Source organism: Musca domestica, unplaced genomic scaffold (assembly GCF_030504385.1).
Source record: "Musca domestica strain aabys unplaced genomic scaffold, Musca_domestica.polishedcontigs.V.1.1 12, whole genome shotgun sequence".
NCBI lineage: Eukaryota > Metazoa > Arthropoda > Insecta > Diptera > Muscidae > Musca > Musca domestica.
In genome coordinates, this window is record NW_026712155.1 from 1,317,499 (window position 1) to 1,345,168 (window position 27,670).

Consider the following 27,670-nt stretch of genomic DNA (forward strand, 5'->3'; position numbering starts at 1 on the left):
TATATGTCGATAGTCAAGCGGCACTGAAGGCCTTGAGTTCCTTTACAATCAAGTCTAGGGCTGTTTTGAACTGCAGGGAAGCCTTGGAAAACACTGGGTTGTTCATCAAGCTTTGTTGGGTTCCTGGACATTTTAACATCCCAGGTAACGAGACTGCAGACGAACTGGCCAGATTAGGATCCGAATCAACTACAATTCAAATAGACAACTCGGTTAAACCACCACTGTGCCATTTCCTGCAGGTTATTCACAAACACTACTCTGAGAAAATCCAACAAAAATGGCTAGATGAAATTGGTTGTACCATCCCCAAACGAATCTGGCCCACGCTCTCGGAGAAGAGAACAAGGTCACTGATGGCATTGTCAAAACCTGATTTAAAACTCGTGGTGGGCATCATCACAGGTCACTGTAAGGTGAGGGCTATGACATCGAAATGGGACAGCGACGGCATTGACTACTGTAGGATCTGTCAAGATGAAGAAGAAATCGAGACAATCGAACACTTACTCTGCCACTGCCCAGCACTCATTAATGTGAGGCATAGGCTAGTGGGGAGTTTTGAAATTTATATGTACATTTGTAAGGATAATTTTCTAAGTTCTTCAGGTCAGACTAGAAGATATTCTGAAATAAGAAATATATTGTTATTTTTGATTTTAGACCAACATTCAACGTCAAATACTGGATATATTGATATTCGCCAGAGACTGCAAGATGAATTTAATTGAGTTTTAAAATGGAAATGGAATGCGATGTTAACATGGCAGACATCCGTCAAACTACACAAATCCTCAAAATAAAAATATTTTTATTTCCCACACACTTGGCTCATTGGAAGGAAGTTCTTCGCCAGTCACACCTTGGCCTAAAGCCACCAGCAATGGCTTAATTCCTTCATAGATTTGGTGCTGCAGCAAGGAGACGCAACACATTTAACCCCATATTTGTTTGTGTTCATTGTTGTTGTTACTATTGCTGTTGTTGTTGTTGCTGTTATTGTTGAAATGCGATAATTTAATTGTGGTCTTGTGTTTTCAATTCCTGAGAATTGTTCGATTCCGATTAACAGTCATGTTTACAAGGCTTTCTGGGAAGGGGGTTGTGTGCGTACTTGAATATGTCCTTGTGGCAATTACTCGTGTTCCTCTCATCGAAACCAGCTTCCATCACTTCTGTCCATCCCCCTTGCACCCGAAACACAAGAGGGTTGTTGCGATCGCCACTCAATCGCAGAGATACATCTACATCAAATGCGATTACTGTCATCGTGTTTTTATTGCCGTTATTTGTGCGACAACGACCGGTTGGTTGTGTGCTTCGTCCTTAGACACACACACACAAACACGCGGTGGAGTGAGCGTTGCAGGGCAATTTGCCGGTAATGAAAAGGTTTGTTTCCGTTTCACTGCTCTGCGACATATTGTTCCATTGTTTGGCTTCAGCGGTTTTTCTCGCCTCGGGAAATTTGTTTGCGTTCATCATCGACAAGAACAATCTTGGGAACGTGTGCCGTGCATGCGTTCGTCCTCCGTCCAACACTCGGCAACTTGTTTGATCGTTTCGCAGTGCGTCAAATGAAAGAAGTCGCTCTTTCGCTCACAATGCCCACGCACATGCTGTAAGTCATTCGAAGCAGAGAGGGAGGCGGGCTGGTAGGCGGAACCAGCCAAGTTCATTCTGCCGTCCTGAAGTTGACGTAGCTAATTTGTGTTTTGCTTCTAATAAAATTACAATAATTCTATTTAAACAATTGTCGATGACAGGCAGAAGGACGACGATGATGAAGGGGAGTTGGGCGAACAGATAAATGTAAGTTTGGGTTTCGTTACGCAGAAATGAAATTGCCGTTAGTCTAGAAAGTTGATGTCGTTTACGGTGTCATTGTGTGGTTAACCAGTTTCATGCTTGAGAATTCCTAATGACATTAGGAACATTTAAAAGTTGTGTGGGAAACATTGGAAACTAGAGCAATTGCAATGAGCGGTCTGTGAAGTGTCAATAGATGTCCTTTAGTTTCGATATCGCAGAATAGGAGAATTAAAATCCATCCCTAAGACCTCTGTAGTCATGACTTCACTTTCTTTACTTTCGTAATTTAGTTACAAACATAAATATGAAATCAAAAAAAAAAAAAAAAAAAAAAAAAAAAAAAAAACAAAAGTTCGGCCGTGCGAACTTTACACGATTACCAATTTTTTCTTTATGATATCGAAAAAATTCTTACATTTCTGTAACAGAGCAAATGAATTTCAAAGCAACTTTAACAACCTCTAGCGTCACTTCCTTGGCTCATGATTCTGTAGTCATTTTCTTTCGGTGTAAATAAGCTCCACCTCAAATACACACAACAAACATGCCGTTTCATTCCTACCCCCCATTATTCCACGAAAGTGTGCATTGAACTACGCACAAAACGGAGGGGAAGGGGGTAGACGTTGCCATTTACCTCCATAAATGGAATCTGTCAAAAGCAGACATATACTCACAGTCAGATGTCACCCACTGTATTGTAGGAAATTTTCAAGGATGTGAGTTGATTTGATTTTAAGTAATAATTATTTCTCAGATTTGAAAAGTATTTAAGCAGTCCTGATAATATATAGAAGTATTTTCTTTAGATTTTGATCTAACTCATTTCTCATTAGGACAATAAAAACAAGAAAAAAAGCAGTTAAATTCGGCCGGGTTGAACTTTTAATACCCTCCACCATTTTCTAGGATCTTCAAAAAAAAAAAAAACAGTCGAAAAATACCACTTAAATGAAACCGTTATATGGGTGCTATACTGTAGTATCTATTCCCAACTTCAAATACGAATTTTGACACAATTCCGGTAAATAATGTTGCTAACAGCACCAAAATACCGAATAAATGGAGGTACCGTTATATGTGGGCTATACGCCCACGTGGACCTTCATAGACCATTTTCCTTCGTTGGTTGCAGTATTCATTACGAGCTTCAAACTGTAAATACGAATTTTAAAACAACTCCTGTCAAAAATGTTGCTAAAATCATATCAGGAGGCAAATTTCTCAGAAGGAACTCCTTGTGTGGATTTTGAGACAATTCCATTGAAAAATGTAGCTAAAATAATCCAAATACCGAATATCGAGTGGTACTGTTATATGGGGGATATACGATATCGTGGACCTATATCCACAATTCTCTTCCTTAGAAGGAACTTATTGTGTGGATTTTGAGAAAAACGTGGCTAAAATTATCAAAATACCCAATACCGAGAAGTACTGTTATATGGGGGCTATACGATATCGAGGTCCTATATCGACAATTCCTTTTCAGGAGGTAAATTACCCTCAAAGAACTCCTTGTGTAGAATTTCCTATCCTAATTCGTTTTGACTCTAGCGTGATTACAACATACGGACAGACAAACGGGCGGACAGGGTAAAATTAGAATTTTACGCTGATCAAGAATATATATATAATATTAGGTCTTAAATTAATATTTCGATGAGTTAGAAACGGAATGACAAACTTAATATACAATTATGTATGGTGGAGGGTATAAAAATCTTCCTTCGCCATATCGTATTAACGCTGTTTGAGTTCCGAATTCCATTGCCATTTTCTCGGCAAGCCAGCTGATAGGCAAGCGAAGTTTTAAAGATATCGGGACCTGACCTACTTATGGATATGTATCCCTATAGCAATACGAAAGAGATTAAATAACAATTAAAAACGTGTTATGTTCGACCGGGCCAAACTTTCAATGACCTCCACCATGAAGTAAGGTAAACCTTTAACAATAAAAGAATCCGGATTGAATATTGGGAACATTTCTATTTCTGTCAGTGAAATTGTTTAGTAGAAAGTCTTAAAAATGCCGTATAGTCATTGGCACCGATTTTCTGCTAATTGGTTGGTGTCTTTTGGGAGTTTAAAATTCCAAAATATGGCCAAAATCACCAAAATACCATATATTCGGAAGTAGCGCCTCATGAGTGATAAAACAAATTAGGAGCCTATTCCAGCAGTCTTCTGTCATAGGAGACACAATTCAATACAAACTCTAAATACCGAATTTTAAGCGATTCTCCTGAAAAATGTGGCTAAAATCATCAGAATACCGTTTTCGGGAAGTACTGAAAGATGAGGTGCTATAGCAAAACGTGAACCTACATGGGCAATGATCTACCACAGGAAGGAGAACCCATTATGAACCCTAAGTACCGAATTTTACCCAATTCTATGAACTAAATATAGCCCATCAATGAACTTAACGTGTCTACTGACAAAATACACATGTTTGCAAAATTTTAGCCTTCTATCTCAGCTCGTTCGAAAGATAGCGTGTTACATCGCGAATATTAACACTCCATTGGGTCTAACATTAGTATTTCGAAGAGTTACCCTCCATAGTATGGTGGAGGGTATAAAATACTGAGATACTCCGACTTATCTCCTGCAGCACAAAAGTGTTTAACCGACGCTAAAAATGCATATTTGTCATGGATTATAACCGATGACTTGTGGCTAATGCGGCGAAATAATCTTTTCTTCTGTCTTGTCTTTTGCCACATTGAATTGATCTTAATAGCTCAACTTTTCATTCTCAACTTTTAATTCTGATAAAATTTCGGTCATTACAGAATCGTACAGCAATAATTGGAAAAGAGGGATAGACCCAAATGTTCCCACCAACCAACGCCGCAATTGTTATGTGAAAAGATTTCTTCGGCAATTGACACTAATATCTGTAAAATATCGATTTGTGTCTGTCTGTCTGTCTGCCTGTCTGTCTGCCTGGCTGAGAGTTTGTGTGAGAGTGTCTGTGTATGTGCGTTGGTTGTGGTTGAAGGTTGTGGTTGCATACGCGCTATGAGGATTTAACTGTGGTTAATTGTTTGCGTAACGTTCAAGTCCTGCCGCAAGTCCACTTCTTGTCTGCTTTCATTTGTTTTGGTACTTAACACACTAGCAGTGGCCGCTTGTTGTTCCGCTTGTTTGTTTGTTTGTTTGTTTTGATGCTTACGGATAACCATAGCGAATGTAAGAGAGTGTGCGCTGGCTATGGCATTTATAAGTATGTTTGTTTGTTCTGTGTGTCGCTTTTTCATGGGAAAAACAAATAGTGGGGAAATTCTTGTTGAGCTTTTTTGTTCGGTTTGTGTTTGTGGTAAACGGGGTCTTGACGAAGGTGAATGAAAACTTTTATCTTAACAGCAATTGGAGCTTTTGGGAGCTAAACTTGAATATGTTCAAATGGAAATGTGAACGTTTTACAATAACATCTAACGGTGGGCGGGTAAAGTTTTGACAAAACGAATTGCAGTTATGTATTTAGATTTGTGAAAAAAGTAAACAGCACATTTTATGAAATACGCGATGAGAGTACTCCATGATTTATATTTAATGGAATAAAGGGTTCTCCTCTTTGACGACTTCTTCTTCTTTGATTATAGCGATTTGTTATATCTAAAACTATGTTTTGTAAGAGAATGTTGCATAATCACATGCAGTACGGCTTTACCTCTAAAAAGTGTGTTTACTTTTAATGCATTCCTGCATTTAGGTAAGTTCAAAATACCGGTTTTGAAACAAATCCGATAGAAAATGTCGCCAAAATATCCAATATTAAGAGGTACCGTTATATGGGGGCTATAGGAAAACGTGAACTTATATAGACAACGTTCTGACATAGGATGTAAAACCCATTACGAACTCTAAGTACCGTTAGAAAATGTGGCCAAAAATAGTAGTATAAGGAGGTACCATTATATGGGAGCTACATGATCAATTGCACGAGGTAAACCCCATTGCAAATTGTAAATACCAAATTCAACAAATTTCGTGAAAAAATGTGGTTAAAATGATCAATATATCGAATATCTGCAGGTACCGTTATATGGGCCTATATTAAAACGTGGATCTATACACACTATATTCGGCCATCAGAGGTAGATACAAACTATTGTGCCATATTTCAAAGCTCTACGTCAAATATTGTGGACTATATCGAGACTTCAATAGACAGGCGGACGTCGTTAAATCGAATTTTATGCTGATCATAATTATATATACTTTTTAGGGAAGATGGAAAAGAAAAAAGGCCACACAGAATGTGGTTAACATTTCCGATTAAAATATTCCGAAACTGTAATGAGTAATATTGCCAGAAACCGATTATATCTGGAATTTAAGGATTTCAAGGAACTTTAACGGAAAATTTGAAAACAAAAATAGAGAGGGACGAGGGAACTTGCACCAAATCGCCAATACACGTGTATTCTATTTGTAGTTCTACTTTCATAAACTACTGACTTTATTTCGGAAATTATTAACAAAATTAATTTTCTCGCACATTGAGTTTTTGTCGACTGTATCATTCTCAGTTACCAGATCTGAGATCGTTTTACAGGTCTTGTTGTAAAATAATAAGGATCAATTGTTTTTACCGAATCATTGTAGAAGTTACAATTCTAAAACTTTGACCTTAAATTGTATTCCAATTTATCACATCTATAGAAGGTGTAAGAAGAGTAAGGGCGTGCATATAGCTACTATGTTGCTGTTTTTTTTTATTCCAGAAGGGATAATGTTTCATCAGAATTCAGTAGCACAATATCGAAAGGTGATGATGACGATCACATTAAATATATAACATTTTGTTCGACATCGCGGATTGGGTTGGGTTGGGTTGGTTTAAACACTCATTTCAAAGTATATTTATATCCTCCGTATCCGTTTAATATTCTTCAACCCAAATTATAAAGGAAAAGTAAACAGCCCTGTGTATAAATAACATATAATTGAATTCAGGTTAAATCGATTCGGCGATTAAGGTGTTCGGTTATTTTAAAGTATTCTAATTAAGGAATTGAGCTCAACATTCGTATAGAGGTAGAAAAAATTAATATGGGTGGAGGCAAATATTAAATCAGCAGGTTAAAAGTATGGCAACTTGGGATAAAGCGGACGATCTCTATGACGTGGCATTCATTCTCGTTATATCTGATCTGAAAGAAGAATACATATACTTTGTATTCTTTGTACCATGTTTACTTGGATTCCATGCGGGCAAATATATAGAGATGTGTGAGGAGAACATGATATCACAGTTATGATTATTCAAAATTTGAAGCTACCTGAATGAGACTGAGAAGGATTTAGGGAAGGGATTTAGTCTGCAGAGATGTGAGCCGTTTTTTTTCGAGTCTCACTTTTGACCTATCAAATGATATGGGAGTAACATTTATAGTCACAATGAAGGTATAACCTCCCTCCCCCCCTTCCCATGCATCGTATGGGGCTATTCGAACATATTCACAATTTGATATCCTCATAACAATTTTGTAAATCCAGCAGATCTGCAAGCGTGACAAAAATGTTGAAAAACAACAACAACAACAACAACAACAACAACGACAACAAAAACATGATAACAAATGTCAGCTGCAACAGCAACATGAACGATAACGATCTATCAATGATCGCTAAAACGTTGCTATGAATAATGCTTGTTATTTTAGATTTGCACTTGTTGATGTCGCTGTCATCGCCGTTGATGCTGATGCTGATGTTGACGTCTGCATCTCTGCTTCTGTGTGTTGTTGTCACATTAATTGTAATCGAGCAGAAATGCGAACGATCTGACACTGACGTTTTCATACCAATGCATGTATGTTTGTATGTTTGTTCTTGTGTGGACACCGCTAGCCAGATATCCATCCATTCATTTAGTCGTCCGTGTGGCTAGATATGTGTGACCGTACTACTCTGGGAACGCTGTTTACAGAAAAGAAAAAAACACTCTGGGGGGTACGACGCGTCACCGTGTATGCATGCCTCGTCTATGCCATTCTGATCGAAACGAAAACAAAACTACATTCAAAGGCTATCTAACCAAACGCAAAAGCAAACAGACAGACAGCCTGACAGGCGGACAAACGAAGCGAAAACAAAATTGTTCTCATTTGCCTAGCATGGACACACTTACTCACCGCAATGGGACAGGCGTTTTGGGCCATTTAATCAATTGCCTGGTGAGGCTTAGAGTGCGCCTGGCTACTTTGTTGACGTACAGATCTCAAGCTTCGAGTCAAGTGAAAATGTGCAAAAAAGAAAACAACAACAAAAACAACAGCAACGAAAAACTGAAAGAAAAACAAGCAAACAAAAACCGAGTGGACACATCGCAAATCGCCGCACAGCACAGCACACAGATATCAGTTAAGGTCTACAGTTTTTCTGCTCAGTCTCGAATCTTGAAACAACGGTTACGGACGTTCCATATCACTGCACACAGCACTCGCGCTACAGAAACTAACACGGCACGGTACGGTACGGCACAGCACAACTTTGGTAGACCGCAAATTGGACGAGGCAAAAACAAGAGTGTAAAAAGTGTTGCGTTAGACGCAAATTGCTCTAGGGCAGTAGCGATTGCTGTCAATTGCGAATATTGTTGCAATGGCACCGCTCTAGTGCCCAACAACGACAACAACAACAACCAGTGGCAGAAACAAAATATTAAATCAAGTGTATCGCTGATCAGAAATTAATTAATTCGACCGAGAGAAGATACCTGCCGAATGACAACAACATTGACAAAAGAAAGAAATACCTACAGCAAAAAAAAAAAAAAAAAAAAAAAAAAAAAACTAAAACAAATAAGTGAGAAGAATATCAAAACAAAAGAAGCGTGACGAATCGATTTATCTTCTTTTATACGATCCGATCTTTCGTCAATGAGCATTGTGCGGATCGGCCAATTCTGAATTCATTGAAATTGCAATTTGGGTGCGCAGAGAGCGGAAGATCGAATCTATTGAATTGTAGCAGAGATCTATCGAAGCCGAAAAGGGCTAAAAGATCGGTCGATCGGTTTGATAATTTATTAATTTCCTATGGTCTGTGGTGAATGAGAGAGTGAGTGTAGGGATGTTAATATGTGAAAGCAATGGAATGTTGTAGTTGTTTGCTCCTGGGGATAGATTACTTTTGTTTTTATGGTATTCCAATGAAAAATCAATCATTTCGCCAATGTCTTTAGTGAAGTTGGGATTCGAGTAGTGGGATGTTCTAACCTTTTTTGATGTTAATTTTCAAACGCAAAAATTTTCATGTAAAATGTACCGAAATTATAATCTATCAAAAAATTCCTATTTCCGATAATTATCCTTAATTTTGCAGGACTTTTATCAATAAAATATATTAAACAAGTTAAAGTTTTTTCATATAAAAACATTTCCAAGTGATTTACGTTTCAAATAAAGATAAACTGTTAATCAAATAGTTTGAAATTACCATTAAAATATGTTCTTGAATCTTCCGATCAGCATTTTATTTTGCCTCAAAGAAAGTTTGAAAGTTATATTTTTTCGATGAATCCATTCTACACTATCTCAAAAAAAGTGCTCATATTAGTGTGTCCCAATCTCATGTGGTGCAAGTAGTAGGTTTTGCAAAATTCGAGGAGAGAAGAAATGACACAGTCAACATTTGTATGCCCTCCAAAATCACGAAATTTGATGTAAGTCTTACATGACTGATATCTTAGGAAATAAATAAATCGTAAAGTATCAAATTGCCGCCCATTTGGTTGGGAAACGTGGACCGGAAATTTGAATTAATCACACATTTAGATAACACCCATCCTATGAGAAAGGCCGCAGCTTCAGGAATTGTAATGGGGTGGAATTTGAAATGCTCCTGAGCGGGAGAATAGATATTTTTATTCCAAATTGGATTATAAGTCTAAATGAGCAAAATAAGTAATAATTAATTTTGAGTTCATAAAAGTTGAAATTTGTTTCATGCAAATCTTTGAAAAGACAGATTGCAAGGAGCATATATGTATAGAAAAATAGAAGAATACATGGATTGGGAAACATTAAATTTATAACACAATTATGTTGGCAAATTCATGCGTTCAGGAAATGTTGGGTTTTACACTCTCTCGTGCACCAAAAGGCCGCTCAATCATTACTTTGTTTTCTACAGAGAGACAGAGAGGTAATTGGAACACCCTAATGTAACGATTGTTAGACCAATATGAATCGTTATCAATTTTAATTCCCGTGCTAAAAATACTCGTAAACATATCACAAATCGTATTGAAAGTGACCCAGTGTACGTACGAACAAATTAAAAGAACAAAACAAAATATAGAGCACATGGTCAAATGTGATTGAGATTTGCAACAACAACAACAGCAAACACAAAACAAAACAAAAAGTCAACTACGACGACGACGACGACAAAAACAACGGCCAAAACAATCACGGCTAAGGAGCACGTCATACAACGTCACTGTTCCTCAGCGTGTGAGAAGAAGAAACACAAAGCGAGCAGACAGAGAATGAAAACCCCCCAAATAACAAGTTTCTTTATTGTTTGTTAATCAATCGCGAGCGAGAGAGCGGGGGTTCGTTACGGCTGATAACAACGAGCGTTGAAAAACACCGCAAATCAATTGCTTGAGCTTCAAACACTAATGAGTGCCGCTTTTTGGCGCAATTTAAATTTGAAACGCTGATTTGAGAAACACCTCGTCATAAAATGCCAACAAAACGAAATGCCAGGCGCAACAGCAGTAATGCGCTGGAGGAAGAAGTCCTTGAACTCTTGGGTGGACTGGCGGCAAAGAACACATTTCACACAGCCAATGGGGAGAACAAGATTACAGGTATGTATGTGGTTTGTATGTAAATATGTAGGTGTCAGTGTTAGTTCGCTGTAATGAATGCGAATCTCGCTCGTTCATTGACCCTTACAGCTCTGCACATAAGCTTTTCTTCGTTTCCATGAAGTAGACAATCCTTGGAATTTGACTTTCTCACAAAAACAAACAATTTACATTAAAGACCGCTTCAAATTGTTTTTATTCTGCTACCGCTGTCACCGGCATCGGAACTCGGTTTCGGGTTGTTTTCGTTTGGTTGGTCATGCATGTGACTGCAAGTGAATGGCACATTGTAAACATCTCCATTGCCACTTAAATTCAATTTAATCAATTACATGAACCACTACCACTACCACAACCACCATCATCATCCTCGTCGTGGCCGTCGCTATGTTCATCACACATATGAATTTATATACAAAAACAAACTAATGCCAACAACAATAATAATAATGATAATAACAACAATAATCCATTTGAGACAATACTGCGGTCAGCGACTGGGTTCGCTGTTTTGCATTCGAATGAGGAGGACTCCCACCCTCATTCGCAGAGAGATCGTCCGTGAGTAATTGAGAAATGTGACACATTAAAAGACAGGGGTCACATAGCCTACACATACGTACATATGTATGTGGGAGGTGCAAAAACTTGGGAGCTGCATGCATTGGGAGGTAGTGTAAACAAAGTGCCTTTTACAATAACAGTAACAGTTTGAAAAGAATGAGCAATTCCTTGAGAAAAAGTTGTGATTTAGGGACTCGCCGTCGGCAAAAGAAGAACATCAACTATAAAATACGACGAGTTGTTAATGTAGATGTAAGTGGTAGTGTAAAAATAATGTTGTGTAAATACCCTGCAGAAAACGGTGGAGGTATTGATGAACTGCGAGTGGTGCTACACTGATGTAAAAGTCAGTAGTATCAATGGTTGTAGGCGGCGAGTACTGCTTGACTACTCGCAAGTGCTGCACTGTTTTTTTATAATCGCATCTATTGGTAACACTGTCAGCATCTGATTATGCTTATTTGTGATTTGTGTTTTGTGCATTGTGTGGACTTGCAAGTAAAATATTTGTTTTTTTTTTAAGTGAAAAAGAAAAGAAAAAAATATTGTTTTGAAATAAAAATAGCTGAATGAAAACAAAATCTGTCTTTCATTCTTTTAATTATTTGCAATGGCAATGCGAATAATTACGATCGTGCAGTATGTTCAGTTACTTTCTTTCAATGGCGACTGATGCAAAATTCAGCAGTCGCTCACCCCTCACAAAGCGCTGCAAAAGCGAGTACTGATTTTCACACGACAGTCCAGTGTAAAAGTCAGCAGCTCTTACCGTTAACGGGGAAATGAAGAGCGAGTGGTCGGTATTGCTTGGCGAGTACTCGAGCAGCACTGCGGTACTACTCTTTTTTTCTGAAGAGTAGCTACATCACATTTGGGAGTCTTAACTTGCAATACATACATACATACATATGTATGAATGAGTACGATGTGTAAACATCTAAGCATGAGTACAAGCATTTATAACAATGTATGCGAATAAAAATAATATTGTAAACGGGAAAGAGCGCGAAGAGCACAGTTATGTTTATCTGTAAAGAAACTCTGAAACAAAAATCGAAGTGAGTGAGTATTAATTGAAACTGAGAAGGACGCATGTCAGTGGCGATTATTAAATTAACGACCTTCAGATGTGAAACACAAAAACGAACTTCATGCGGTATACTTAACGTGTGACGACTTCAGCGATCATACGTTTTGGGGGACAAGAACAATCATGGAATAGGAAATTCGATTGCACGATTCTTTGTACGAATAGCTGAATTTTTTTTACATTTTATATTTAAAATAAGTTCAGTTCGAAATTTATATAAGGTACATAGGAATGTGTTGGAAATTATTTTCAAAATGTTAAAATCGATCGATGTAGTAATAGGACAATAAATAAAAAAGTAGGATATTTTTGAATACGGCTTTGATTTTTAATTAAATATACCAAAAACATTTTATCTTAACGAAAACAACTTGGACATTTTATTGTTCTAGCAGCACTTTCGCAGAATTCCAATGGTATGGTATTTAGAACAGATTGGATAATTGGTACCTTTTCAGTGCCAACCATACTTTACGATTTCTATTTCCTGATCTTTGAATACGGATGTTAAAATAACTGGAACATTTTCGTACTTTTTGTGGTAAAAGACAAAAATTCAAGTTTCTGGTTCTACCCCTTTAATTCATACCAATGGAACATTGGTTCTGCACACTCCACAAATTAAATTTTCTTTACCTTTTTTGAACTTTTCTCAATTGCTCAATATCAATAAAACTATAATTAGTACCGAATAGTGGCTTTTGTAGTTCTTTTACGAATTTCCTAAAAAAACGTTTTTTATACAAAATGTTTCCATATAGTTAATCAAATAAAAATATCCACAGCGTTACTCCATCTCTAAGTACAAATAGAATTATTATAAAAAAATAATTGTAGAACAAATTTCTATCAAAACCTATAATACATTTTGGAGTTCTAACCCCCAACACTGTGCCCTTATATAAAATATTTTCGTATTTTTCAATCAAATAATTCTTAGTTTATTGCAATAGAAAGTTACGAAAATCTTACAGAAGAAAAACAAAAACCTGGAATCTATCGGAACCGTTTTACTTGTAATTAATACATTTTTATAGTTATTCCTTAATTAGATTTTGCGGTCACAGATGTTTTGTTTTGTGTGTGTGTGTTTGTGTTTTTGTTTTCTTTCAAAGCCATTGTGTCAAACAATTAACACCTTGGATAATATTCAACGAAATTAACTTTTGATTTTACACTCAGTTAGCGTGACAATATTCAATGCACATCTATGTGTTTGCATGAGAGTGTGTGTGTGTGTGTAGGTTATTTAGCTGCTAGCACCAACAAACAAAGAGTTGGTATTGTATCAGACACCTGTTCAGTTTGCCTCCATTTAGTAATACCGACTCTCATGTCCATTTACCAACCAAACACCCACCCATCCGCCACTCGACATCGTCTTCTATTGTCGAAAAATAAGGCATTAACATTTTCCCAACACATGTTCTGTGACGTTCCGTCGTTCGGGTCGTACATACGGTGTGTATGTGTATGGTTGCGGCGGTGTGTCGCTCTGTGCTCTGCGACACGTTCGTTTGCATCGTTGAATGGCAAGAACCGGCATTCTCAAAAAGCAAACAACGGACGTGGCGCTAATCAGCAGGAATTCCGATATGCAACAGCTAAACAAATTCAATTAGAACATTGTCACAATGAATTGGCTTATCACACCAGCAGGCCAAACATTCACAGCGAAGCACACACACACATACACGCACACACAAACACTTGTTTCGCCAGTATCATTCATGGACATCCGTTTCAACGAAAAAGTCTGTTTCTCACCGAAGAGCATTTCTATTTGGCATCATTTGAGAAACTTAAGAGAAACCAGAAGCAAACTGAGATATTCCCAGTGATGTGTATGTGTGTGTGCGTGTGTCTGTTGAGAAATTTATTTTGGCATCAATCTCTTTGGGTCCAACCGCCTGTTGTTCCAACCACTCAATGAGCCTTTTAATATGAGGCTGCGTTTACTCTTAACTTTTAGCATTTGGGAGAGAATCAGAGCTGGGATTTTATAATTTCAAAATAATTATAAATAGTTATAGTAGTCGGAAGAATTATATTATATACCTACAATTTGAAAAGTGTATGGAAAAAACATCAAAAGCGATGGGAATACTAATGAGTGTTTTTTGAATTTTTGAGTTTTTTACTTTGGCACATGGCACACACAAATATTAAATGTTTTCCTGCAGTACACACTTCCGTATCATTTCCCAAAAAACCGCTTTTCATATTTTTTCAATATTGAAATTTTGCTAGAGCAATGGCGAAATGTCAAAATTCGGACCATTTTATAGGGCACATTTTCATCAATTAGAATCCAAAATAACAAATTTCAGTTTGTTTTGTTTGAAATTGAGTCTGAAACCTTCAATACAAAAAAAAAAAAAAAAAAAAAACCAGTAAGCAAAGGCTACAGTCGAGCGGGGCCGACCGTTGAATACCCTACAACACTATAATAAACGATACATTTTATATAGACGAGATACTCGAAAGAATTCCACAAGATATTGTGACAAATAATAAAAGAAAACCATCAGGTTTCGTTCTCTAATTTTCGAATAATAGCAACATAAACTAATTTGCTAATTTCCAATTTATTGGTAGATGTTGCACGTAAATGGTCTTCCTAGATCTGGAACCAATATTTCCCAAAGACCCTCAGAAGTGGCAAAAAATTAACATTTATTATTGGCTTTTGACTGAAACGCATCTATATGAGATACAGACATTTGACTATATTCTTCCACGAAATCAGCGTTAACGGAATAGTCAGAAGTGTGTCTTTCCTGTATTTGTGAATTCTCCAAAGAGTCACTGGAATGGACATTTTCGTATTTTGTCTACAAAAGTTGGCAAACTATTTCACACATTGAATATTTTTGGATGGCCATCCAAAACTGCTTGGCTTTTGCAATGTGCGGTAACCCCCATTCAAATGTGCGTGAGGATCGGGCGATAATTACGACCTGCTGACAATTTTGCAGTTTTTTTGTCCATTTCAACCCCTAAATATATGGCGATTATCTCCAAAAAGAGTAGGCTTCTATTCTGACCCTCATCTTATCCCCATGCAAAATTTCATAAGGATCGGGCCATAAATGCGATCTGTATATGATATCCTGATATCCTAACTACTTAGTTTTATTAGCTGTAGAAATATTACCAAATGTTTAATTCAAAAAGAAAATATGCCAAAAATGTGACAAAATTGAAAAAAATATGAGAAAATTTTACAAAATCAAGATTTTTTAGACGTTGTTTTTTTCCTGCCAAGAGGCTATTCTGAATTAATGAAAACTGTCGAAATCAGTTCAGCCGTTCTCGACATATAAGAGATTTTTCAAGCATATCTTCTTTGATAAACATATATATCGCACATATTTTGCTATATATCCGTTTTGTTGGATGTTAACATCAATGTAAAGATCAGAGGTAACCTTGTCATGGCTTTGTGATTTCACCGGGATTTAAAATATTCGCGGTTTAATGAAAAATTTTGAATTTTTTCAACACAAAAGATATGGTCTATTTTACCCGCTAAATATTATCCGATGACCACGGTATCGGTAGGCTTCTTCCCCGCCCTAAACTCTAGCTACATGCGAAGTTCCGCGTCGATTGGTCTATAATTGCGACCCGTATAGCTACTGCAAAATCCGAAATTTTTTCAGTTTTTGGTCCATTTCGACCCCTAAATATTATGCGATCATCTCCAAAAGAAATAGGGTTCTATTCTGACACTAGCCCCACCTCCATTCTAAATTTCGTGAAGATCGGGCCATAATTGCGACCTGTAGAGTGATTACAAATTAACATGGACAGACGGACGGACGGACATACATAGCTAGATCGACTCAACTCGGCGAGATAGGATGATCCATATATACTTTCCTATGTGGGAAACCAATATTTCGTGGTGTTACATAATTTTTGGCCCAATCAAACTTATAATACCCCCAACACATAGTGTTGTAGGTTATAACTAGTCCGCATTACCCCGCTATACTAATTATTAAAAAGTTTGTTGATTACCCATCGGATACATTGACACAGAATATCAGTTAATTAACAAATTATCTATTTTTTTAGAAGGCCACTGTTGCCTTGTTGTCTTGGTGTTGCAATTGAATTGGGAAAATTCATATTCCCTCACCTTATGGTCCAACGGGTTATTGTGTTTATTATTGAGTCCAATTTTTTATAATAGACAAATGCAGACCCTACTGTTCATAGTTCTAGTTCGGAAAGTGAATTTCTTCGTAATGAAATGACATGTGGGACATTGAAGGACTTTTCGTATGCCTTTTGGTAAGAAATTCCTTCTCTTTGATAGCTCTTAATACTCATAAATTTCAATACAAATTTTCATTAATGTTCAAATGTATATAAGTCTGCGATCCATATTACGATACCCCAGATATTCGATATGTTCAAGATCTTAGTCATATTATATTTGTGGCTATCTCTACCCTAGCAGAAAAAACGTGGACGTAGATTTAAGTTCACCTTCATATAATGGTACCCATGATATTCGGAACTTTGACGAATTTAGTAAGCCACTATATTGGTGTTCGATGCTTTTCTTGCCACATTTCTAATATTTGCACATAATAATCATTTTGCATCTGTTAGAGTTTTATTTCTGAAATTAGCAATTCTAAATGAATATCTATATTGGATTTTTTGCTTAATGGTGGAGGGTATCCAAAGTTCCGCCTTGCCGAACTTAAGTACTTTTTTACTTTTTTCACCATAGAAAAAGCCACGAGCAAAACTATAGATATAAATCTAGTTTCTCTTTATATTCTAATAACAAGGGTACAATATTTAGAATTTTTTAGCATTTTTTCTATTTTCGAATTTAAAAAATGTCCTTTTTAATAACGACGAAGCCAGGTTAGAGCTATCCTGCTGTACTCTTTGACTCCATAGCCACAATTTAAATATTTTCTTTTCGTAATTCACTATTTCAAGATTGTGGATTTGACTGTGGCATCTGAGCGTTGATTATCATTCACTCTTCATGCAAGCGACTTGTATAGTTTGTTTTAATTATGGATACAAATACCGGTAATTGAAGAGCGTATCCGGTACAATTATGTTGTCACATGTGTTAAATTGGTCATTGAGAAATAAGAATATGTATAAAAAATAACTTATATTTGTCTTCACATCTTTGGCTTTCCGGCCCTGTCCGATTACGAATGAATGTCACAAATGCAAGTGTTAAGTGTTTGATAATAAGAACATTAACTCATTATATTTTTGTGCCTTTTTTTTAATATTTTGCTTTGGCAATATTATGCCATCTGCTAAAAGGTCGCGTATAATTTTAAACGACCGACAGCCTCATTAAGTTAAAAACAAGTTAACAGCTATAATTGCAGTGTGTGTGACTAACAAAAACAAAGCAAAAACGAAAAAGCGAAGCAGTAGTTATTTTTTGCGAAGAGATGGTTAATATGCACACTCATGAAATACCACGGAATCAAGGACGTTAATTGAAATACGGGGGTTCGAAACAACTTTCAACACAAATGTATTCCAAATTCATATTTTTGACACTCTCTGTACGAACGGAATTTAAGAGATTCGTTTGTGCTCTTCCATTCCCTGAGTTGGAGGCACATAGAAAGTAAAAGTGAATTACTTTTGGGGGGTGAGAGGCAAGTAAGAGATTCACACGGTCAACTGAGGGCAACAATGGCTGCCGCACAGCATCCATCCAAGTCAACTTACGCCAAGGTAGCCAAGGCAGACGGGTCGAAATACGGCCCACCGAATAGTACCAATGAGACAGGTGATGTTGGCTGGTGCGACGATGATGCTGCCGATGCTGTTGCCGATGATGTACGCCAACCAAACGTGCTGCGAGTGGCGAGATGTTTGTTGGCTCCATGGGCTAAGGCATCGCAGCGCCGACACATTCACGCTCTGCTCTGCAGCCACAGAGCAACGCATAAAAGTACTTTGCAAAATATCTGAGTTTTCAGTATCTCTCGGGACTCAAATGTGCGAACATCATTGGAACCAACAATAACCAAAAGAAAACAATAAATAATTAATACCAATAATAAAATAGTGAAAGAAACAAACAAACGACTGGCAGGACAAGACGCCAAACATACCAGCATCCGATACGGGCAGATGTTTTCCTTTGTTAGAACAAGAAAAGAAATAAATAAATAAAAATAAATATTGAATAAAAAACGCCAAACGCATATACTCTGCGAAATTGAACGAGAAAAACGACGACAACAACAACAACAGCAGCAGCAGTAACAATAACAATAACAAAACATTAATAAATTGACGCGCTACAAATTATAGAAAAATTCCGGTAATATACACGAGTATTTTCTTCATTCCATTTCGTTTTGTTCTCTTGTGAGTTTTCCGCCCGACAAAGAGTTCAAAGCATAGACAGCATTGATGTCGTCTTTGTCGTAGTCGTTGAACGACTTAGACGATGGACGACGGACTGTGATAAACATTTAATAAAAAATCAACAGAAATAGCCCCCAAAAATGAATTGTGAAAAAAATTGAATAACATCACACATTGTTGTGTCTTTGCCATGGGCACTCCGCCACCCCACTTACCCACCCACCCACAAGATGCTGCCAGACAGACAAATAAACTTAACAAAGTGTACAAAGAAAAAAAAAAAAAAAACAAGTCAACACCGTTCCAAGAAAGGGAACTCGCGTTGTTCACCCAATTGATTCCCACACTATTTGATAGAGACATTTTCCAACGGCAACAACGATGAGAACAATGACGTTCTGTCCGTTGCCAAATATAGCGTTTGTTGTTATTAATACTTTTTATGTTCTCGATGACATTTCATTGGCATAGGTCTGTTCGATTGGGCGCCAGTTGTCATTGTTATTGTTTGAGTACCAGCTGGCCAAGTAATTCCAACTTTACCAGCCACTTTAATTAGCTATGGCGTATGAGCAATAATCCATTTGAAAAATATTTATACCAACCCATGTCCCCCCCCCGAGTGTATGACCCTCATACACACACACACAAACGCTGTGTGTGTCAATGGTTTGCAAATATCCTCCCGCCTTTCCCCCCTAATCAATTAAAGCAATTCCCAGCATAGAATGTGCAATGGCTAAAAGAAATCTACCAACAAATACTCGATGGCACGGTTGGTATATACACACATACACACACTCCGCTACAAACACACATACATTCGCCCATAGACACAATCAGTGTTATTGTGATTAAAATCGTAAAACATAACTTGTTCATCCTGCAAAATAAACGAACTTCCCCACCAACTATTCGTATTATATTCGAACGATTCGATTCGACTCGATTTGCAATCATTGCAAAAACAAAAGCAACAACAACAAAAAACAGAATTGAAACTGAAACAAACCCCAAGGCAGCATCTCAGCAATGTAAATATGCACCCCTTTCCCCGACACTCCACTCAAAATAATCCAGGTTCATCAAGGATGTGTGTTTGTCAAAATCCCATAGCACAGACACACACACACACACACACGCGCACACACAAACAGTCTCACACCCACTTAAGCTTACAAAGAGAAATGAAGAAATAAAATATAAAACTCTCTGTTGTTATTTCCCGTAAGACTACAAATGCCGATGCTGGTGCTTGTTCTTCTTGAAATTCTGTGTGTTCGCATTGCTTGGCTGTTGTTTTTATTTTTGAATACCCTACTCCATGCAGGGAGGTGTGAGTGTGTGGGTTCGAGTATGAGAAAAAACCATCTCAATCTTGTCTACAAACTGCAATTTGCTGAGGATTATCTGTCACATTACCATTAGTTGTCTGTACCGATCGATTAGAACTCTGTTCAGCTGTGTGCTTTAATTTTTTGATATACATTGTCCTCGTGACAGTATCTGGGATGAACGCTTCTCCTAACTTTCTTATTTTTTAGAATAAAACCAGTTCACTTAAATTTTAATCTTAGAAGTCGGACCATGTTCCACTTCCACAACGAAATAAGAGACAGTTTTTTCCTGCAGTTCGAAAAGAATTTTCCCAACGTCTTACAATGTCTTCGAAGTAGGACATCACAGAGTCGGTCTTACCTCCTAAATGGTTTTTTCTACATTTCCCTTCCATGCAGGCTTGTTGTTGTTGTTGTTTTTTTCATTGTTTTTGCTAACCATCTTTCACATCATTTCAGTTCCGTTGTTTTTGTAGCTCTTGATGTTGTTGTTGTCCCATAAAAAATTCTCCTAATGATAATTTGCCTCAAGGACACTGGCAACATGTTGTCTGTTGTCTTTTTCCTCAATGTTTTTGTTGTCACAGATGATGTAGTTGTCCTTATTGTTGTTGTTGATGTTATTGTTGAGCCATTATTCTTCTAAGCCCTTGGTAGTAGAGAGGGGAGTTGGGATTTTCCTGTTTGCTTCTCAAGGAATTGTAACTTCCTTGTTTCTCCTTTTGAAGATGGCTGTGATTTAATGGCTTCCATTTACCCTCAACGCCCCTCACCTCTTGGCCGACACTTGAAGTCTAGTGTTTACACCATGTAATTGTCACACAATGGCATGGCTGGATTGAAATGCCTTTGGAGCATTCTCCAAATTTCCCATCGAACGCACATACACACACACACACACACTCGCATAAAATATCGACGAAGGCTCTTAAACCTATAACATGTGTTCCCAGTAAATGCCAATAACGTTAAGCCGAATGAAAGTGTGGATGTGTGCGTGTGTATGTGGATCTATACATTTGGCCACACTCTCGAGGCCATGGCTTGATTCCGTAAGATGAAGTCTCATTTGGTGTTGTTTTCCACTTCTGAACACTCGTCTGCTTGCCATCGTTGGCAAAGTAAATAAATGGAGTCTTTTCGCCGGCATTTTGACATAAATGAAAAATGGCACCGCAAAGTGGCGGCGGGAGTGGCGCACACACACACACACACATTAGTATCCGTATTTTTGCAGCTACTGTAACTTGAAGAGGCTCACGGCTGAGTAGAAGGAAGAGATAGGAAGAAACTAAAAGGATTAATATTTCTTAATTGCCATTCATTTTAGGTATTTATGACAATTCGTTTAAACACAATTACACAACATTTGTGCGTGTGTGTGAGTGAGTATTTTAATATGTGGCAAATGTTGTTTTTGAAGAAACAAGCAAGGAAACCAAAATGGTTTGAACTCAAATGTACGACTAATTTATCTAAGCAATGGTATCATATGTAAGAATCTTCCGATTCCAGTGCCAAGTGTGTACGACTTTGACTTTAAAATCAAATTCCTATTCATTCTAGGGGAAACCAGTCTTATTATTCATTAATACATTGAAGGGGGTTACTACCTTTGGCATTCTACTGACATTCAGTCAATAATAACTGCTGTCAAATTTTTATACCAACAGAAGACTCCACAAACTTCCTAAAAAAGTAAAAAATGCCTTCTTTTATAAGACAAGGAAGGTCGGACTATAGAATAGTCTGACAACAGAGGGTCAGACTATATAATACTTAGAAATTAAAATATCACATGAAGCTCAGGAAGTATTTATGTGGAAGATGCAGCAGATGGCCTTTCTATACAGATTGGGTCGTTCTTTCAATAGACAAACATGAAGTTTCCTCATCGTAAAGAGAAAGGTCTTCCTATAGGGAAATCGATACTCCCTGATAAATCTTAGAAAGTCTCGGAAGACTTCATCTTGTCTTCTTCCTACTATAGAAGTTCAGACAGTCTTCTTCTTTAGTCAATGACAACATTTAAAACAGAGGTTATTTAAAACATTTTCCATCAGTTCAATATACATTTTCAAAATATTTTCCAAGAAGTGTGTCCGAATCAACCAAGTGGTAAAATATTTCAATTTGGGATTGGCTCTTCAGAATTTGTATTTTTTTTTTTTTTTTTTAATTTAAAAAATCTTGTTTTAGGTTCTAATATCTGAAAACTAAATTAAAATAAAGTTAGAAAACAAGGCGATATGCAATTATATATTGTTAAATATTCTTTGTCTTCCTATAAAACAGGTTCCTCGAACAGGCTTACCGAATGCTAAGAGAGAGTTTGCCCAAAACATTCGTTTTTTTAGTTACAAAAAAAAAAATAAAAATAAGTAAGCAAAGGCTATAGTGGACCGGAGCCGACCATGTGATACCATACAGTATTAAAATATATTTGAAGCCCCTTTCGATTCATTTTGGTCGCTCCACAAATGTTACCCTTGGTGTTTGACCGGGGCATTTGCTCCATATTGGTATTCAAACAATTTTACATAAAAGTTGTGGTCCATTTTACCCGCTTAATATAATGCAGTGGCCATCAAAAATCCTAGAAAAATTATGTATCGATTGGATTTAAATTGTGACCCGTAGAGCGACTGCAAAATCAGGAAAAGTTTAATTTTTTGGTCCATTTGAACCCCTAAAAATACATCTTCTAAAAAAATAGGCTTTTATTCTGACCTTAATCCTACCTATATGCACAATTTCGTGAGGATTGGGCGATAATTGTGATCTGAATATAATCAAACAAACCCAACACATAGTGTTGTAGGGTATAAAAATGTTCACATGTGTTGGGTTAAATTTTTATTAAAGATTTGGAAGTAGTATTATTTCGGACAAATAAAGAGTTGTTATACCCTGTACCGAATATTTGTAACATAAGCTCTGGGCATGGCACAAATGGAGTCTGTGTTTCAGAAATCTGCCACAGCATTCTTAAATCACTAAATATAAATAAATGAGGTTCTATAAATATAGTTTACTTCAAAAATAGGACAACATCAAACAAAAGTAAACTGCAAATGCAATTACCAACTTATAGTTGGTTGATTGAAATAAAAGTTAATTACACAAGGCCTTTGAAATGAATAACTACGAATATATTTTAATCAAAATCGCTGAGAACAAATTCAATTATTCTTATCTCTCCAATCTTATGACCAAGTATTATATTGCAAATCCTCCAGCTGGACCCGTTTTGTTGGCCAACAGCACCTTGACATTGTAAACTTTTATGGCACGTAAATGAATGGCTAAATGAATGCGCCCAACTTTTATGTCCGCTTATCTGTGTGGCTGATGCCGTCATAAATATTTTACGAGCATTTTTAAGGTGTTGTTTATGGACTGGCGGAAATATAGTCATTGAATCGACGTCAACTATATTATATTTTCAATTACATTTAAATATTTCTTTTTGTTTTGCAAACTTAACTCGTTTTTTGTCCAAAACAATGATTCGGATATGGAGGCTGAAGTGACGAAGCTAGGAAGTGAGGGTCAGAGTCAGGTTTGTTGTTACGTTTCAAGTTCTATTGCCGAGCATTTCTTCTGACTTCCCCTTTCACAGTTCTAATTCGATTTATTTTGAATATTAATAAGGTGCTGTTTACATCACGTGCGGCGTTCCATCATATTTGAATATTGAAAACACAAATTTGAAAAAAAAATACACTCTTTCATTTTACTACGGGAAATTTGAAAGCATTTTTTTTTTGTTTTTTCATTCACACATGAACTATGAAACGTCTATCATTAAAATTGTTTAAATTAAAATGGAATAAACAAATTATTTAAAGCTTCTTTCAATGTCTACCATCAGATACACCAGATAATTGATTCTTAGATTAAATGCCATTCGGTCTATACTCAATAAAAAAAGTTTTCAAAAATTATTTAAAACAGACCAAAAAATGAGAAAAGAACAAATAAATTGATTGAATTCGATCTACACATATAATCTTTTATTTCGATTCAATTGCAAATTTATTGCCGAAAAAATCCCTTTGATACGAAAGATTTATTTGGTTTCGCTAGTGTCTGTTTTGTGTGTGAATTTAAATCTCTAAAGAATTATTCATTTTAGTATAAACATAAATAATAGTACCGTCTTCTCCCCCCATCCTCTGGGATCAATAACATGATCCGTAGGTATTATTGAAGCTGAATACCAGTGGAATCGAAAACGTCAAAAGGAAAATCAATGTTCTCATTCAACCATTCAAAATATTGAACTTCTTTAAAAACAGATCGTAACGGCGAAAAGACAAGCAAACAGAAACATCCAACTAATCACCCATACAGAATACAGAACGCAGAACACACACAAACAATCAAACATATCAATTTTGCATTTCCATTTGTTCGGATAGCTGTTGCTGCAGCCAGCCATTCGTTATTTTTATTCAATGAAGTGAATTATTGGAAACTCACCAAATGGCCGATCGTAAAGCTTATTAGTGGAAGAAATTATTTTGGCAGATCTTGGCATATGCAGAAGCTATGATCAACATAAATGGTCTGCCACATTGATCTGTCGACGGTATGGAGGTCACGATTTAAAAGTGTTTAGTTTTGTTTTGTTTTCTTTTTTCTTGAAAAGGTGGGTGGCTTTTGAAAAGTGCCGGTAAAGTTGGCGAACTGCCATGAAGTTCCTGCTATATCGACCAGCCAACCGCCACCTGAGGGACAGCAAGTGCCTGAATGCGTGACACATTGATAGCCACAAGACATTTTACAAACATGCCCAACAAGGCATAAGGTCTGCTCATAATTTTAGGAATTGTGCAGCAGTTGCTTTTTGAGTCAAATATGTCTCTTATTTTGGATTTCCCTTAGAAAGCATGAATTTTTGATGATTTTGACTGTAAATCTGGAGATGGAGATGGGCACTGAAAAGCCGGACCATAAAAATTGTCCACCTTCTAATCCGCAGTCCTTATTATGTCGAATTTGGTTCTCTCAGGGAATGGAAATACTTTGAAAAAATGATCAACTAGTCTTTGACAAAATTGTCCAAACCCATGACAACACATGGGGGAAGTGGAACTAAACGAAAGAATTTTCTATTCGAAAAAAATAAACTTTGACAATTGCCGCATCAGTGCTGTCATTGCAATTTGTCGACTATTCTTTTATGGGGTTTGGACAAATCTAAATTGTTAATTAAAAAGAGATTTATTTTCCAATTCATTTGGAAGATCGTAAATTTTAGAAGATTATTTGCAATAAGCAATCGACAATTTATACTTTTGACAGTGCATCGTATCGCAACGATCCCGGCACTCACTCGCACACATCTCAACTTATCCAGCATCTCGGCTTTAAATGGGTTTGCGACAATAAAAACAAAGCTCACTTGTTTTCTACTCATCGCACTGGCGTCAGTCGTACAGCTTGCCCATTGGAGCGGACGCTGCTGCCGTCACTGGGTGAATGGATGTTGCTCCCCAGCGTAGTTCCCCATGGCATGAAACCGCTTCGGGTGTTATCATTGTTAAGTGTTAATAAATAAATTTCTAGGCACACACACACACACACACACACGAGCTTAGACAACGCTTTAGTGAGTGGTTCTTTTTGTTTATTTTTTAATTTATTTTGCTACTGTGAGAATATAAATTCTTTAATTAATATTAATCGTTGACAGAACTGGATGGGTAACTGGAGACTGGGGAATGAAGCGTGTTTCCAGTGTTTCAAGTTCAAGAAATGTGTCAGCCGATAAAGCAAACAGTCCGCAAAGATCTTGAAATGTTTGTTTTGTGTCAGCGATTATTTATGTTTTCATGTGCGACGCTTCGACCCGCCGAACGGGCATAAATCATATTAATTATTGTTAAATGATAAAAATAGCAACGAAAATGAAAACTGAATTTAAAAAAAAAAAAAAACTCGCAATAAATAATATTGATAAGCCATTAGGAATGATTTTCTATTTTATTAATTTTTATTTATTTATAGAGTTATAGACTGTTGTCGCACCTTGCCTTACCTTTCAATTCTCACTTGACTGCTAGATTTATTTTCACTATTGTCAAAAGAATTTAGATAGAAGGTTGCAAAGCTCTTTTAAAAAGAAATTCTTGGAAGAAAAGAAAAAGAAATTCCCGGAAGCTTTTACACTGATTGCCAGAAAAAAAAAATACAATTTATATAAACGTAAAAAAGTATTTAACAAGTCAAGTCGATTTTGCCGACTGATATATATCCTCAGCAACTAATCGTTTATTTGAATATACGATTAGGAGGTTCCAAAGGAGGGGGCCAATGTGGTGTTATATTTGGGCTATATCAATTACTTCATTCACCTTTTCATGAGAAATGTAGTAATTTTTGGAATATTATGTTATGTGCTTACATAGTGGACCCAAGAAATAATATTGGGATGAGCATCTAACATTAATTACAAAGTTATATTAATGGGCGTAATTAATCAACCTTTAAACCTTTTATGGGGGATGCACAAGATGCCAAGAACCGATGAATTCTGTATTCACATCAGATCTCAGGTTACCAAGTTTTAAAAGAATCGCTGACTTTATCGCAAAATTATACCTATAAATATTGAAAATTGTTAGGCTTTGTGAGAGAGATACCAAAAGAAGTGGGCCGATAACTTTCATCTTTACACCAGATCTTGTGTTAATAGAAATATTGAGATGTGTGAGATTTGATGGGAATCAAATGCTTATTACTGATTTATAAGTATGTTGGTAATTCAAAATGTTGACCATTTGTGGGGGAGGTACCAGAAGGAGTGGTCTGATATATTTTATTTTCACGCCTGATCTTGGGCAATTAGAAGTATTTGAAGATAATCGAATATATATTTTGCAAATTATAAGATATATAAATATTCACAGCGTTGACCCTTTGTGGGGGAGATACCAGAAGGAGTGGACCGACATATTCCACAAGATCTTGAGTAAAAAATATTATTGGGAATGCGAAAATTGTAGATAGTCGGATGCTTACTTCGCATTTATAAGAGCTATAATTATTTCAAACTTTGACCCTTTGTGTGGGAGGTACATGTTGCAGTGAACCGATATTTTCTATTATCGCACCTGACCTAGAACTAATAAAAATATTAGGATTTGCAAAGTTTGCCCAAAATGGGATCTCCTTTTCTTTTTATATAAAAGGAAAATAATTTTCTGTGAATATTTTGACCTTTTGTGGGGGGAGGTACCAGAAGGAGTGGACCGATATTGCCCATATCCGAACTCGATCTAAGTTTGATAATAATATTTCGATATACCAAGTTTGGACCAAGAGTTATCGTGCGATCAGTCAGACAGACGGACGGACGGACAGCGATAGATCGACTCCAAATGTCCAGAAACGGATTTGGTCAAAAGAGACTTAGGGTACAAAACCGTTAAATCGACTAGCCACGTTTTGACCGTATCAAATGATTCTTGGCCAGGAACTATTTGAATTGAGGATCTGATTTCACAATTTAGTAGATTTATTGTGTGTCCAAAAGTTATATTTCCCATTGACCTTAATTTGATATGAATATTACCACCGACCAAACTTGGACCATTTCGAAATTTTTGAACTATGATATGTTATTTTGAACTATCAAAG

General features: G+C 36.6%; 1 protein-coding gene across 7 annotated transcripts in view; it reads left to right on the top strand.

The window, feature by feature from the left end:
- Positions 1 to 8,163: 8,163 nt before the first annotated feature.
- LOC101893935 (organic cation transporter protein) overlaps positions 8,164 to 27,670 on the top strand; it is a 37,398-nt gene continuing 17,891 nt past the window's right edge. For 2 of the 7 annotated variants that reach the window (XR_009341455.1, XM_011295558.3), the window contains exons 1-2: positions 8,183 to 8,892; positions 9,967 to 10,651. Coding sequence is in view for 5 of the 7 variants with exons in the window: in XM_011295558.3 (XP_011293860.2) it covers positions 10,525 to 10,651 (127 nt within the window). In the remaining 2 variants the exon portion in view is untranslated. Of the gene's footprint in view, positions 8,893 to 9,966; positions 10,652 to 18,276; positions 18,640 to 27,670 lie in introns of those variants that run through there. The other 5 variants (XM_020037936.2, XM_020037937.2, XM_020037934.2 and 2 more) reach the window with 5 other exon arrangements.